This window comes from Salvelinus fontinalis, chromosome 24 (assembly GCF_029448725.1).
Source record: "Salvelinus fontinalis isolate EN_2023a chromosome 24, ASM2944872v1, whole genome shotgun sequence".
NCBI lineage: Eukaryota > Metazoa > Chordata > Actinopteri > Salmoniformes > Salmonidae > Salvelinus > Salvelinus fontinalis.
The window spans coordinates 1,171,221-1,187,456 of record NC_074688.1 but is presented as its reverse complement, the minus strand read 5'-3'; the positions used below and the strand labels follow the sequence as shown (position 1 = coordinate 1,187,456).

Below are 16,236 nucleotides of genomic sequence, written 5' to 3'. Positions count from 1 at the left end.
TTTTAAAGAGACAAAATGGTGACCCGCTGAAATAAAATGGTGATTATCGTTTTCAGCTAACATTGTCATTCTCAGCTAACATCAAGGCGGTGACCCGTTCCTGTAGGTTCATGCTCTACAACATTCGCAGAGTACGACCCTGCCTCACGCAGGAAGTGGCGCAGGTCCTAATCCAGGCACTTGTCATCTCCCGTCTGGATTACTGCAACTCGCTGTTGGCTGGGCTCCCTGCCTGTGCCATTAAACCCCTACAACTCATCCAGAACGCCGCAGCCCGTCTGGTGTTCAACTTTCCCAAGTTCTCTCACGTCACCCCGCTCCTCCGCTCTCTCCACTGGCTTCCAGTTGAAGCTCGCATCCGCTACAAGACCATGGTGCTTGCCTACGGAGCTGTGAGGGGAACGGCACCTCCGTACCTTCAGGCTCTGATCAGGCCCTACACCCAAACAAGGGCACTGCGTTCATCCACCTCTGGCCTGCTCGCCTCCCTACCTCTGAGGAAGTACAGTTCCCGCTCAGCCCAGTCAAAACTGTTCGCTGCTCTGGCACCCCAATGGTGGAACAAACTCCCTCACGACGCCAGGACAGCGGAGTCAATCACCACCTTCCGGAGACACCTGAAACCCCACCTCTTTAAGGAATACCTAGGATAGGATAAAGTAATCCTTCTAACCCCCCCCTTAAAAGAGTTAGATGCACTATTGTAAAGTGGTTGTTCCACTGGATATCATAAGGTGAATGCACCAATTTGTAAGTCGCTCTGGATAAGAGCGTCTGCTAAATGACTTAAATGTAATGTAATGTAAATGATTAAATGCATAAATTATAGTATTTTTTTTCCCTAATGAGGCCAGTGTCTGAATTAATTTGTTGTGGCAGAGAGGAAGTAGAACCCTTCGGGAATTTTACAGTTTTCCAGAATTTAGCTGGGTTTCCATTACAATCTGAAAGAGCGGTTACATAATTATGAATGGTAATTCTTATCATGCTTATAAATAATACTTACTTGTTAGTTTAGTTTATTAGTAATTTATTAAGCTTTTAAGAAAAGTATTAGAAAGTGCTGAGTTACATAGAATTCAGGTTCATAATGGTAACTGCTTATTTTGTCTGAAGGAGGGTGTGGCCCAGTGACATTTTCGGCAGCAGCTCTGAGGACGAGACACAGACGTTGCTGAACATCTACTTCAGATACCAGACGCTGGGCCAGATGGGCACCTTTGCACTGGTGGGCTCCAAGCAGGACCTCTCGGAGATCTGCGTCAAGCTGATGGAGCTCAACAGGGAGATCAGGGACATGATACGCCGGGCCCAGGGCTACCGAGCCATCACCACCTTTCTCCCAGACTCCGGTGTGTCTGGCTCCAGTCTCTGACACTCAGGAGGAATGCTGTGCCTGACTCCAGGCTCCAGTCCCAGCCCAAACTGAGCCCCCAGCCTTAGCACCAGTTCACTGCCCTGCTCTAGCCCCAACACCAGCCCTATACCTTAGCCCCAGCTCACTGCACTGCCTCAGCCCCAAACTTCGGCCTAGCCCTAGCTGCAGTTCACTGACCTGCCTCAGCCCTATACCCCAGCATTATATCAGCTACAGCCCTCCACCCTAATCCTACCCTGGGTATGCTGCTATGGTTACCGTGGTCACAGCAAGCTCTCTCCTTGTGTCCCTTCTCAGAGCAGGGGGCCCTAAGGATGTACCACTATTCAGCTCGCCAGATGTGCAGCAATACTGTGGGAGTGAACGTGACGAAGCACAACTTTGCTCTTAGAAACAAACATGAGCTTTTATTGCACTAATATTTCTGGATAACATCACACAGCGGCCACTTGCTACTGAGGTCAATGGTTTTCACGTCTAACAGAAGACATACCAAAGTTACAATTAACTTTTTCTTCTGCTGAGTATCTGTTATTTTACATTTTTAAGGGAAAATGTGCAATGCTTCACAGAAGTGAAAGACTTCTGTGAAGACTACTGTAACATGAAATAATGTTTTCTTTTAATTTTAGTGCTTTTCGCTACTTGAATATTATGGATTGCAGGCAGAATTATGCTGAATATTTTGAAATAGAGAGCCTGTGTGTTTATGTGAAACTGACTGTAACCAGACTACAATCCATTAACACTGCAAAGCACAGACATTCGGATTGTATTCAGACCCCGTGACTTTTTCCACATTTTGTTATGTTGCAGCCTTCTAAAATGTAATGCATAGATTTTTTTCCCTCATCAATCTACACACAATACTCTGTAATGTCAAAGCAAAAACAGGTTTTTAGAAATGTTTGCTAATTACTTTTTTTTTTAAATCTGAAATATCACATTTACATAACTTTTCAGACCCTTTACTCAGTACTTTGTTGAAGCACCTTTGGCAGCGATTAAAACCTTGGGTCTTCTTGGGTATGACGCTACAAACTTGGCACATCTGTATTTGGGGAGTTTCTTCCATTCTTCTCTGCAGATCCTCTCAAGCTCTGTCAGGTTGGATGGGGAGCATTGCTGCACAGCTATTTTCAGGTCTCTCCAGAGATGTTCGATCGGGTTTAAGTTCAGGGTGTGGCTGGGCCACTCAAGGACATCCAGAGACGTGTCCCGAAGCCACTCTTGCTTTGTCTTGGCTGTGTGCTTAGGGTCGTTGTCCTGTTGGAAGGTGAACCTTCGCCCCAGTCTGAGGTCCTAAGCGCTCTGGAGCAGATTTTCATTAAGGATCTCTCTGTCTTTGCTCCGTTCATCTTTCCCTCGATCCTGACGAGTCTCCCAGTCCCTGCAGATGAAAAACACCCCCACAGCATGATGCTGCCACCACCATGCTTCATCGTAGGGAAGGTGCCAGGTTTCCTCCAGACGTATTGCTTGGCATTCAGGCCAAAGAGTTCAATCTTGGTTTCATCAGACGTCTTTAGGTGCCTTTTGGCAAACTCCAAGCTGGCTGTCGTGTGCCTTTTACTGAGGAGTGGCTTCCGTCTGGCCACTCTACCATCAAGGCTGCAGAGATGGTTGTCCTTCTGGAAGGTTCTCCATCTCCGCAGAGGAACTCTAGAGCTCTGTCAGAGTGACCATCAGGTTCTTGGTCACCTCCCTGACCAAGGCCCTTCTCCCCCGATTGCTCAAGTAGAGTCTTGGTGGTTCCAAACTTCTTCCATTTAAGAATGAAGGAGGCCACTGTGTTCTTGGGGACCTTCAATGCAGAATACATTTTTTGGTACCCTTCCCCAGATCTGTGCCTCGACACAATCCTGTCTCAGAGCTCTATGGACAATTCCTTTGACCTCATGGCTTGGTTTTTGCTCTGACATGCACTGTCAACTGTGGGACCTTGTATAGACAGGTGTGTGACTTTCCAAATCATATCCAATCAATTGATTTTACCACAGGTGGACTCCAATCAAGTTGTAGAAACATCTCAAGGATGATCAATGGAAACAGGATGCACCTGAGCTCAATTTTGAGTCTCATAGCAAAGGGTCTGAATACTTATGTAAATAAGGTTTTTTAATACATTTTCTTTTTAATACATTTGCAAACATTTCTAAAACCCTGTTTTCACTTCATTATGGGGTTTTGTCTGTAGATTGCTGAGGATTTTTTTTATTCATACATTTTAGTATAAGGCTGTAACGTAACACAAATGTGGAAAAAGTAATGGTGTCTGAGTACTTTCTGAATGCAGTGAAGATATACACGCTCAACTACTCTGATACGTTGCAGATCTACTGTCTCGAGGACCTAGATACCGCATTGGGCTAGCTATTACTTAAAATCGTATTTACAAATGTTACCTTTCTATGCTATAGCTATTTTGCTTAAATGAGAATTATATTTACATGAAATGAATATGCTTTGAACTGACTAGTTTTTATAGAAAGATGATGAGAATAAGAACATTTATTTTGTCTGTTAAAACTGCCAAGCATGCACATTTTATGTACTATAAAGTGTAATAGAAATATTTATGAATATGAGAAACTATTTTAACCCCGTTACATTTGTACTGTACATAGTGTAAGTGGAGCTTTGCTCATGCTTGTAAGATTGTATTTTCACGTTTTAAATTTATGGTTGGACTATGCATGTAACTGAATATTTGTAAAGCTTCTGTAGGGACTGTTTCACCTGTAAATACTACTGCTTTTGTGATGTATACTGTACTTGTGTTCTGTACACTTCTGTAACAATAAAAAATATACTTTATTTTATTTTGCCTTTATTTTAACAGGGAGTCATACTGAGACCAAGGTCTCTTACAGATGAGCCCTGAATTACATAAATCGAAATATAAATACAAAATCCAAGCATTTGCAAAATGAAAAGAAAAACATGGTCATAAAAAACAAACACATTCATCAGTAATAAGGTCCTCGATCAGCTTTCTGAATTGCCCTAGAGGCACCAAAACATGAAATGTAAGAACAATTTGAAGATTGTTCCACAAATAAGGTGCAAGAGAACTAAAAGCTCAGAGACCAAAGGAATTTCCAGATGTAGCCATCCCTGCGACTGTGTGTGACAACTCGTACTGTAAATCTACAGTTCAGTCATGTTTGGTACGGTGAGACTTTTTGTAAAAGGGCTTTATAAATGGTAACATAGCAAAATAAGTAACATCAGAGGGCCAACCAACTTCCTGGTGGAGAATGCAGTGATGAGTACTACAATTTTGCCCGTAATAAAGCACAGTGCTCTATGATAAACTGCGTCTAACAGAGTGGCAGCTGTGTTCATATAGATGTCACCATAGTCTCGGACCGATGGGAAGGTTGACTGAATAATTTGCTTTCTACTATTTAGCGAGAGGCAGGACCAATTTCTATAAAATAAACCCATTTTTATTCTGAGCTTCTTAACCAACTCATCAATATGCTTTTTAAAAGACAGCTTTTCGTCTATTCAGATGCCCAGATTTTTGTAAGCGGGGACATGATCAATATGGACACCGTCCAAAGTATATATGCTTAAATCATCAGTTATTTTTACTCTCTATAGAACAACATATACTTAGTTTTACCTGCATTCAATACTAATTTCAGGTCAAAGTTTTTCTGTAATACAATGAAGGCAGACAATAGTTCAGATAGAGTGCAGGTTACAATTTTTTACAGACAAGTCGATATTGTTAATGTAAAAAGTACAGGACCCAGAATCGACCCCAGCGGGGGACAACTTTCGTAATATCCAGGAAACCTGATTATAACAATTATAATTATTTAGGTCACAAGGGTCACCATCTGTGTGAAGGGGGAGTACAATGGCCACCATCAAAACCTTGAAGATAGTACCAGATATAATTGTCATGTTAAACATATGGGTTAATGATTAAGCAATCAATGTGGCAGAGTTACAGCATCAACATTAAGCAAGGCATCTAGCACATCACAGATAGTAAAATGTTAAAAAATCTAAACAAAGATTGTCGTGGAAAATGACATTATTAGTCATGCTATCCCATGTTTTACTGTTTAAAGAACACTAGCAAGAGACGACCAGTCTCTTGCTAGTGTTTTTTCTAACCTGATCCAAACCTGTCTTTGTGGGACTTAGTCATAAGACTGGTCGTATAGCTAAGGTCTGTTTGGGTGCGACCTCAGCATGTGACATCCCGTGGGTTTGTTATCTACAGAAAGTCTCATGTATGGAAACTTGCAGAAAGGAGCACATTATAGTGTTTGTTGTTGTGAATACAGTTAGATGGTTGAACCCTCAGGGTATCAACCTTGTGCTATCTTAAATCTGCACAGACAACTAACTGCATTTTACACACTCTCTGCTGACATCCCCGTATACAAAAAGGATGTGCTTCTCTATAAAAGATGAGAACCGACAATGTTTGTTGAAATGTTCAACTATGCACTGTTGAGTGGATGGTGGATTCTCCATTTTTGCAAATCTTGTAATAAAGTGTTGTTTGAAGAACCTGCAGTCTCTCTTCCTATAGAATTGCTACCACATTCACTAGAAGTTAACGGGTTAAGCGTAGCGTCAGCTTGTCACACCCTGATCTGTTTCACCTGTCTTTGTAATTGTCTCCACCCCCCTCCAGGTGTCGTCCATCTTCCCCATTATCCCCTGTGTATTTATACCGGTGTTCTCTGTTTGTCTGTTGCCAGTTCATCTTGTTTGTCAAGTCAACCAGCGGTTTTGTGTCTCAGCTCCTGCTTGGTTCAGTCTCTCTTTTTATCGCCCTCCTGGGTTTGACCCTTACCTGTCCTGACTCTGAGCCCGCCTGCCTGACCACTCTGCCTGACCCTAAGCCTGCCTGCCGACCTGTACCTTTGCCCCACCTCTGGATTATTGACCTCTGCCTACCCTGAGCCTGCCTGCCTTCCGGTACCGTTACCCCACCTCTGGTTTACTGACCCCTGCCTGCCGTCCAGTACCGTGGCTCCACCTCTGGTTTACTGACCCCTGCCTGCCTTGACCTGTCTATTCCCTGCCCCTGTTGGATTATTAAACCATTGTTAATTCGACGTCTGCATCTGGGTTTTACCTTCATACACAGAGGCTGGCAGAGGGAAGAGCAGTTGATTGACTGACCAGGGTCGATTAAACCACTTTCTCTCAAATAAAGATCCTGCTGTGATAAAATCCTGTTTTTATGCATCACTTATCCCATTCTTCTCAGTTATGATGCCCGAGTCAGACAGAACCTGCTTAGGCAGGGAAGAACAGGAATGTGTACGCTTTAGCGCATTTACTTTTTATTTTTTATTTCGAAGGATCACCAGCAGAGTCAAAGATCGAGCTTGAATTCGCTTTCTTGATCAAGACAGTACATATGTTCCTCAATTGAAATATGAAAGGAGCGAAGACCAGGTAAAAAAATTCAAGGAACACCCGCCTCAATCTTCTGAAAACGTAACCCTGGGATAGATGTTTTTTTTTTTTTAACTGTATTTGAAACATTATTTTAAATATACATTTCTGTCTTGTTAATTCCTGTAGATGCCACAATAGAGACTGGTGCCACTGTAAGTCCAGAGCAAGGTTATAAAAAGTCTGTCAAATTCAGTCATAGAGGAATAAAAAATACTAATTTCTCCCAAAATAACACGTTTATTGTAGTTATTTTTTGTAGCTTTTTTAAACATATCCTTTGCATCAGAGGCTGCCTGGATGAGAGCCAATTGCCACTGGAGTTCGATGAAAACAAGACAATATCTGATGTGTCTTGAGTCTGCCACACTGGATGTTTTGCTTACAAACATCATCACTGGCCTCCTTCTCTCAGATGCTCTCCTCTGGATAACCTCCTGTCCAGTAGACATTAAAGCAACCTGGCACTTGCTTCTATATCGTGCCATTTCCGGTGTTCTGGTGGATGGCAGTAACTGTGCTTCAAGATATACTGAGTAAAGCCAGCAAGAGCGGACCAAAGCCTCGAGTTTTGCCTACAACCATCACTGAAATGAACATGCAGGATCCAAACAAGTATACGTTTCTAGAAGCCTGGGTCAACACATGGGAAGGGCAAACAACATACTTTGATGTCAAACTGACATAATTCTTTTTAATTGTGAAAGATAGCATATCAGAACCTCGAAAGTCAAAATGTGCTTTTCACAGAACAGGACAACACTGTGGCATTAGTGTCACGGAAGCTGCTACATGCCCTGGCCTGTGTACGGAACTTGTAGAATTAGAGCATGGACTGTATCCCAAGAAAGTGTATTGTTTTGTACACTTAAATTGCAACGGTGCATAAAAACTAACTTCTCATTTAGAATATGATCGATATGAGTCAGAAACATTTGTTCTACTGTCAAATTGACTACAAGGTATAAAAATGATACTTTTGGTCATAAAGTCAGTCTCGTCCAAAACAGAATTTTGTAAGACTTGAGGTCGTGATTGCAACGTAAATTAAGGTTGGGTTTGTATCAATCTTGCGTACACGCGCACAAGCTGGCAGCATACAAGTAAGCATCAATTCGGAGTGCAGCTGCATGCGACCAAATTGTAATGACCCAATTGTAATGTCCGTGGTAAATTTGGATTGACTTTGATATTCCTATGGGGCAGTTAGGGATCGTCGGTAAATTGCACAATGCACACGGGACAATGTCAAATACTTAAAAACCTCCAACCAACTATAAATTGTAGAAATTCATATACAAATATTGAACGAATTTAATTAGAAAACTAAAAGGTGTGCAACCTGAAAATATTGTCTCATTTACATTGTGCAATTATCCAAAGTGAAACCAATTTTAAAATAATTTTAAAATAATTTGGATAACTTTTCCCACCTGCAAACACACACAAGAGACACACACATCAAACCACAAGATTGACTCAGTGAAATCCTTTATCAAAAAGAAAAAAGGGAGCACATCGATTGATTTGTTCGATTTTATCGAAGGTGCACTCGATAGTGCATTAGATCGTAAAAAAATTGACACCTGAACCTTTTCACACGTTTCCTTTTTTAGATCTCTCACAACTCCAGCCGGGACCTCCTTCAAAGCATTCTGGGAAAGACATTCAGCAGTTCAGAATGAAGCAAAAAGTTGATCGGATATATCAAGATGTTGAAATGGACCCCACTGGGCACAGACGTCAGTTCAACGTCTAGTTTTGATTTACATTTGAATGGCAAGATGGCGCTGACATACATGACAGCTCTGCTTCTAGCTCCTAAGCAACTTTGCAGTATTTTGTTTTTTTGTGCATTATTTCTTGCATTATATTTTGTTATTACATACAGCCGGAAACAACTTTTGGATATCAGAGCGGCGGTAACTCACCAGCATTATGAAAAGGAACACGACTTTCCCAAATTGGATCCTTTGTTCGCAATTGAACTTATCCCAGAGGCTAATCCAAGACACCGCCGAGACATCAGGGACTGTAACATACTCTGTTTCACAGAATTATGGCTCTCTCCGGATATACTGTCCCCGTCCATACAGCCAGCTGGGTTCTCAGTACATTGCGCAGACAGGAATAAAGAACTCTCCAGGAAGAAGAAATGCAGGGGTGTATGTTACATGATTAACTACTCATGGTGTGATTGTGATAATGGACAGATACTCAAGTCCTTTTGTTCACCCGACCTAGAATACCTCACAATCAAATGCCGACCGTATTACCTTCCGAGAGAATTCTCTTCGGTTATAGTCACAGCTGTGTATATTTCCCCTCAAGCCGATACCACAACGGCCCTCAAGGAACTACACTGGACTTTGTGCAAATTGGAAACCACATATCATGAGGCCGCATTTATTGTATTTGGGGATTTTAACAAAGCAAATTTGAGGGAAACGCTACTGTAGTTCTATCAACACATTGACTGTAGTACTCACGCTAAAACACTCAACCACTCATGCTAAAACACTCGACCACTGCTACTCCAACTTCCGGAATGCCTACAAGGCCCTGCCCAGCCCTCCCTTCGACAAATCAGATCATGACTCCATTTTGCTCATCCCTTCCTATAGACAGAAACTCAAATAGGAGGTACCCGTGATAAGGTCTATTCAATGCTGGTCTGACCAATCGGCATTCTATGTTTTTGTTCTATGTTTTATATTTCTATGCGTTTCGCCGAGTGTGGTTCTCAATCAGAGGCAGCTGTCTATCGTTGTCTCTGATTGAGAACCATACTTAGGTAGCCTCATCCCACCTGTGTTTTGTGGGTAGTTGTTTTCTGTTTTGTGTGTCTTCACCAGCCAGAACTGTTTCGGTCGGTCTCTTTGTTATTTTTGTTATTTCAGTGTTCATTAAATAAATATGGACACATACCACGCTGCACCTTGGTCCTCTCCTTCCAACAGCCGTTACACTCGCCTGCTTTGTATTCATGATACCTGATGAAATCACTGTACAGTATGATCTTGTTACCATCTGATGCACATTCAAATGTCATAAGAAATCAACACTGCAGAGCTCTCCCTGTCCTCTGCCATGCCCTGATTGTATTACTGCTTATGATATCTGGAAATGTGCATATACACCCTGGCCCATCTAAAGTTGCTAGCCCCAATCCTGCCTTGTCCTCTGATTTCTGCTTCACTGTCACACTCGTTGAAATGAGTAGACCAAGGCGCAGCGTGAATAGAGTTCCACATATTTTTAATAAACTGAAACTCACCAAAACAAAACAATAAAGCATAAATGAAACGTGACGCTACTGGTGTGCACCCAGGCAACTTCAATGTAGACAAGATCCCACAAAACACAAAGGGGAAATGGCTGCCGAAATATGATCCCCAAACAGCTGACAACGATAAACAGCTGTCTCTGATTGGGAAGTATACCAGGCCAAAATAAACCATTAATCACCTAGATGACCCACCCTAGTCACTGTCACGCCCCAACCAACATAGAGAATAAGCAGCTCTCTATGGTCAGGGTGTGATATTCACAGATTTTTGCTCAAGTAAAAAAAAGTACAACGTTTTTAAAAAACATTGATGCCATTCTTTGTGATGCACCCAACTATGTTCAAACTATGATTAGAAACTATATTTAGAAACAATGACAAACTATGATAAGAAACTATGACCAACTATGTAGCCATGTCTGTGTCTGTGAGAGTCTATTATTTCATTGTGTAATATTACACTCTCGCTCTCTCTTTCTACTACCTTCTTTCAATGTATACCAAAGTAACAAGTATTTAACAACGTTTCAATGTTTTCCATTGCGACAGTTCTGAAAGACAACGACATCCAACTTTTGGGGAATTATTAACATGATGTGTTACATAGTGTGCATCTGATCACTTTATGTAATAGATCCTATCTCTCGCTCTCTCTCTGTCTCTCGCAGGCTATGAAAAAGACAAATGATATGACATTGACTTTTGCCCACTCTATAGCCACCCTGGTTATTATCTGACCCATCTGGTCATCTACGAACGTTGGAACATCTTGAATAACAATAAGGGGCACATGTACTCTTAAATGTGCACTCAGCACAGCCCTCGGAGTATGGTTCATCTCTAGTTTTGATCCTAGGTTTATGACTTCTAGGGAGTGTTTCCTAGATGCTGTGCTTTGGCATATTGTGTTTTAGACTGGTTATCTGTAAAACACTTTGTGGCAACTGCTGATGCAAAAAAGAGGTTTTAAGAAATACATTTGCTTGATTGACATATTTGTATTATTATAAAAAAGATATAACTATAGTATTATTATCATAATCATTATTATTATTATTATTATTATGTTACAGGTGAGACATACCCAGAAATGTCAACGTCTTGTCAAGTGCTCAAACACGGGCCTCGTGAATAAACCCCCAAAAAGACGACATGAGCTCAGAGGAGCTGACCGTGAGTGATATTAAAAAAATGTAAATAAAAAAGATGCTCTGCGACTTCTCCGTACAGCAGCCCCAGACAATCATGTACTGTGCCGCCAACTTACAAGAATGGGTTTACAGGGCAGTGATGAAAACAGTTTAATGTAGATGAGCGCTAATTCAAACATGCAATGATAGATATTTGATACAATTACCCTTTCAAAACTGTTGTTACAAAATGACTTCTCATTGTGTACATTTCAAGGTTTCACAAATATAAAACAACTATCTCGTTAATGTTTCTCGGACTAACGCACTGTTGAGTTTCCTATTTTACTAAAGAACAATCAATTAGACAAAACACAAAAAGTTGTAATATAATCTGTATACATGTCATTCTATACTGAAAACAGGTACATTCTGAAAGATTTTGTTGTTGATGTGACAATACAATTTTTATTCACGTCTCAATTAGGATAATACCGCTTAATTTTATTTTACTTTAATTGTATTATACCATGCTAATAAACAACCAGGCAATGCAAGCAGATATGCAATTAACACCAAAACAGTCTTTTTGGATCAAGAATTGATCCAGAATTCCAATAGGTATGATCAGATCCTCTTTCCTATTCAGGCCTCATATAACGCACAGACACATGCAAATCCATAAACTCCAACAATAAAACATTGAAAACCTTAACATGACTACTGGCAATGTCATTATTGTAGTCGCCATCCATCAATGGTTGAATTGCATTAATTTTCAATGTACATGAAGCAAGCTTCCATTGGCTGGAGCCAATCAACGTGGTAAATTAAAAAGACTCAAATAAAACGTATCTGAAAAGATGTGGTCAAAGTAAAGCTTCCCTGCTTGATTTTATCTTCAATTTTTTTTGTTACAACAACCATGTCTTCCTAACATTTGTGCCATAACTAGTAAGCCTTACATCCTGACTCGATATGGGTTAGCAAATATTAACCTGGGCACATATGGAAGGGGTGGGACCACATGCACTTCTAAGTAACTGAGGCAAGAACATAACTGCTATATTGTAATTAAAAGAATTGACTCATAAAATAACACATGACCAAAGCAAGGCATGACCCATATAGAGTTAAAACAACATTTTTCTTAATGAGAAATATAATCTATTAAACCAATGTTTGCATAACTAAAGACATGAAAAGGTTCATGAATGTTAAAGATTTGTTCACAGTGGGGATTCTGAAAGAGGGGGATTAGAACCCCAAAGTGATAGTGGTAAGAAAGATCATCAATGTATTTCAGATTCAGGTTTAGGGGGGTAATAACTTTTTGGAAACCCCTATTCACACTATGTGGATTAGAAACATGTACAGACATAGAGAACCATCACATCAAGGAGGAGTAGCAGTGATGAAAGGCTATTCAATGTACAACAGTAGTCTTCTGTAGCAAGCAATACGTTTTAAATATGTCAACATACATCCATGACAGACGTTTAGAGAAGCTAGGAGATTATTCTACAAGTAAGGTGCAAAGAGCTGATTTCCATAACTCTGTACAGACCAAAGGAATTTCCAGAGCTAGCAATCCCTGAGACTGTGTATGATAACTCCGACTCGTACGTCTGATGGTTATTGTAGATGTTAGCTACAGAGGGAGTTTACACTATGTCAAAGAGCTTTATAAAGGCAAAAAGAGCAATGAATTGACTTATGGGACCTCAGAGTGTCAGCCTACTTCATGATTGAGAATGCAGAGATGTGTACTGAACCTGTACCCATAATAAAACAAAGTGGTCAAATGCATTTAATGGCTTTAATGAAGTTGCAGCTGCATTCATATCAATGATTTCTGTAACAATAATGCTAGTACGAACTCAAACCCAGACGCAGAGGAACACAGCAAGCAGAGGTAAGAGTAAATCCTGAACTTTTACTTAGAGTCTTAACAGAAACAAGGCCACTGCACAAGAGCACACTAACAAAATATGAGACCTAAGCAAAGATACAGGCCAACAGAGGAACCTAAATAACAAGGCACCCCCCCCCCCCCCACTCACAGAGGCAGATCTCTAGTAGGCAACCAGACCATCTGGCCAGGACACAGGAGAGGACTCGAACAGCGATGATGGTTGGCCTGTCATTAAACCCGAGCTGAGGCCCTCAGGAGCGCTGACTGAGCCCTTTTCCAGGTCCGGTGCCAACGAGAGATGAGGCATTGAGCGGAAGCACAGCACCATGAGGCGGTCTCCAGATCCTGGTTCACCCTCTCCGTTTGACCGAGGATGATAGCCCGAGGACAAACTGGCTGATGACCCCAGAAGAGTACAGGACGCCCTACAGAATCTGGAGGAAAACTGGGGGCCCCGGTCGGACACAATGTCCAGAGGAAGTCTGAAGGCAGAAAACATGCTGAATAACTAGCTGAGCAGTCTCACGGGCAGATGGAAGCTTAGGCAGCGGAATGAAATGTGCCGCCTTGGAAAAGCGGTCCACAATGGCTAACATGACAGTGTGGCCCTCTGAGGATGGAAGACCCATGATGAAATCCATAGAGAGATGAGACCAGGGTCGAGAAGGTGTTGGCAGTGGATGAAGAAGCTCCAGAGGCAGCTGACGAGGAGTCTTGTACCGGGCGCATGTCGGACAGGCAGCCACAATCGATTGTCTGCCTCCGCCGAGGGCCACCAAAACCTCCTCCTCAGAAACTCTAGCATTCGCTGCCCTCCCAGATGAGTGGTAAGACAGGACGGGTGAGCCCACTGAAGTACCTTGGATCGTGCCTCAAGAGGAACAAAAGTATGTTAGATGGACAGCTGTCAGGAACTGCCTCCCTACCTTGCTGGGGAACTGGCGAGAAAGGGCATCCAGCTTCACGTTCTTAGACCCCGGATGGTAAGATAACGTGAATCTGTACCGAGTGAAGAAAAGAGCCCAACGTGCCTGTCGGGAACTGAGGCGTTTAGCCTCCTGAATGTAGGCCAGGTTCTTGTGGTCAGTCCAAACCGTAAAGGGATGTTCCAAACCCTCCAACCATTGCCGCCACTTCTCCAAAGCCAGTTTGACCGCAAGAAGCTCCCGATTGCTGAAATCATAGTTCCTTTCTGCTGGAGTGAGACGCCTGGAGAAGAAGGCACAGGGATGAAGCTTTTGGTCTTTAGCCGAGCGCTGAGACAGAACATGCCAACGTCAGAGGCATTCACCTCTACCACGAAGGGAAGCGAAGGATCCACATGAACTGGAATGGGTGCAGAAGAAAACCAATGTTTCAGGTCCTGGAATGCCTTCTCAGCAGCAGGGGTCCAACTTACATGCCCAGCCGAGCCCTTGGTGAGCACTGTCAATGGCGCAGCCACCAAACTAAAGTATCTCACAAACCTACGGTAGAAATTAGCAAAACCCAAACAACGCTGGACTTGCTTGACTGTGCTGGGCCGCAGCCAATTGACCTCCGCTTCTACCTTTTGGGAGTCCACCCGTACACAGTCCTGAGACACGATGTACCCCAGGAAGGAGATCTGAGGAATGTGAAACTCACACTTTTCGGCTTCACGAACAAGTGGTGATAAAGGAGTCTTTGAAGAACCTGGCGAACATGTTGGATGTGTTCAACCATGGACCTGGAGAAGATGAGGATGTCATCCAGGTACACAAACATGAACTGCTGAAGGAAGGATGGCTGGAGCATTTGTAAGTCCAAACGGCATGACATGGTACCCATAATATCCATTTGGGGTGTTGAACGCTGTCTTCCACTCATCTCCCTGTCTGATGCGCCCCAGATTGTACGCCTTCCGTAAATCCAATTTTGAGAAAACCGTATCTCCTTGTAGTCTCTCAAAGGCTGACGACATAAGAGGAAGAGGGTAACAGTTCTTAATGGTTATGTTATTTAAACCCCGGTAATCGATACAGGGATGTAATGCCCCATCCCTCTTTCCTACAAAGAAAAAACCTGCTCCTGCAGGTGAAGTGGACGGCCAAATAAAACCAGCCGCCAGCACCTCCTTAATATAACTGTTCATGGCTGCAGTCTCTGGACCTGAGAGAGAATACAGCCCTCCTCTCGGGGGAGTGGTGCCGGGCAGGAGGTTGATGGCACAATTGTAGGACCTGTGAGGAAACAGTTTGCTGGCCCTTCGTTTGCTGAAGACCTGACCCAGATCCCAGTAATCCCGAGGTACGCGGGAAAGATCAGGCTTGTCATCCCCAGCCGGGGGAACAGGATAATCAGAAGCTTCCAGATAAGCAGGGCCAGGAAGATGTGGACAGAGTTGCTGGCAGGTGGACTGGCATGAAGGATTCCAGCCCGGAACTCTTCCTGAGGGCCAGTCAATTTGAGGATTATGGATAGAAAGCCACGGATGTCCAAGAACCAGGGGAAGTTCAGGAGAATCCACCAAATGTAACTGGATAAGCTCCACATGGTAATCCAGAATTTGTAGCTGAATAGGCATGGTGAGTTGTTTCACCTTCCCAGACCCTAGGGGTTGACCCTCCAGCGCAGTGACCGACAACGGAGTGTCCAGCTTAGTGAGAGGCAGCCCCTGTTGGCGAGCTAATGTGCGATCCAGAGTCTATGAAAGCAGGAATGTCCAACTGTCCATTGTCCCACCGCAGGTTGGCCGGAAGCAAGGTGCGTACCGTGTCGGCAGCTGGAGACTGTATCTGACTCGCCAGTATTCTCCCGTCTACTGGCGAGTAGAGTCACAATTCAACTGCTCAGACACGAGACGTATGAAGAAGGGTGAAAAGGAAATCACGGACTACAAAAAGAAAAACATCCAAGTCACGGACACCGACATCTCGCTTCTAGACAAACTAAACACCTTCTTTGCCCGCTTTGAGTATAATACAGTGCCACCATAGCGGCCCGCTAACAAGGACTACGGCCTCTCCTTCTCTGTGGCCGACATGAGTAAGACATTTAAACGTGTTAACCCTCGCAAAGCTACTGGCTCAGCCAGCATCCCTAGCCGCGTCCTCAGAGCATGCACAGA

The 16,236-nt window shown here is 42.9% G+C and overlaps 1 protein-coding gene across 7 annotated transcripts in view; it reads left to right on the top strand.

Annotated features, from left to right (window-relative positions):
• The window catches only part of LOC129821727 (protein furry homolog), a 222,270-nt gene extending 218,075 nt beyond the window's left edge, over nt 1–4,195 (top strand). For all 7 annotated transcript variants that reach the window (XM_055879325.1, XM_055879322.1, XM_055879326.1 and 4 more), the window contains one exon: nt 1,117–4,195. In XM_055879325.1, coding sequence (XP_055735300.1) covers nt 1,117–1,375 — 259 coding nt within the window. In that variant the 3' untranslated portion in view covers nt 1,376–4,195. The remainder of the gene's footprint in view (nt 1–1,116) is intronic.
• The last annotated feature ends 12,041 nt before the right edge of the window (nt 4,196–16,236 follow it).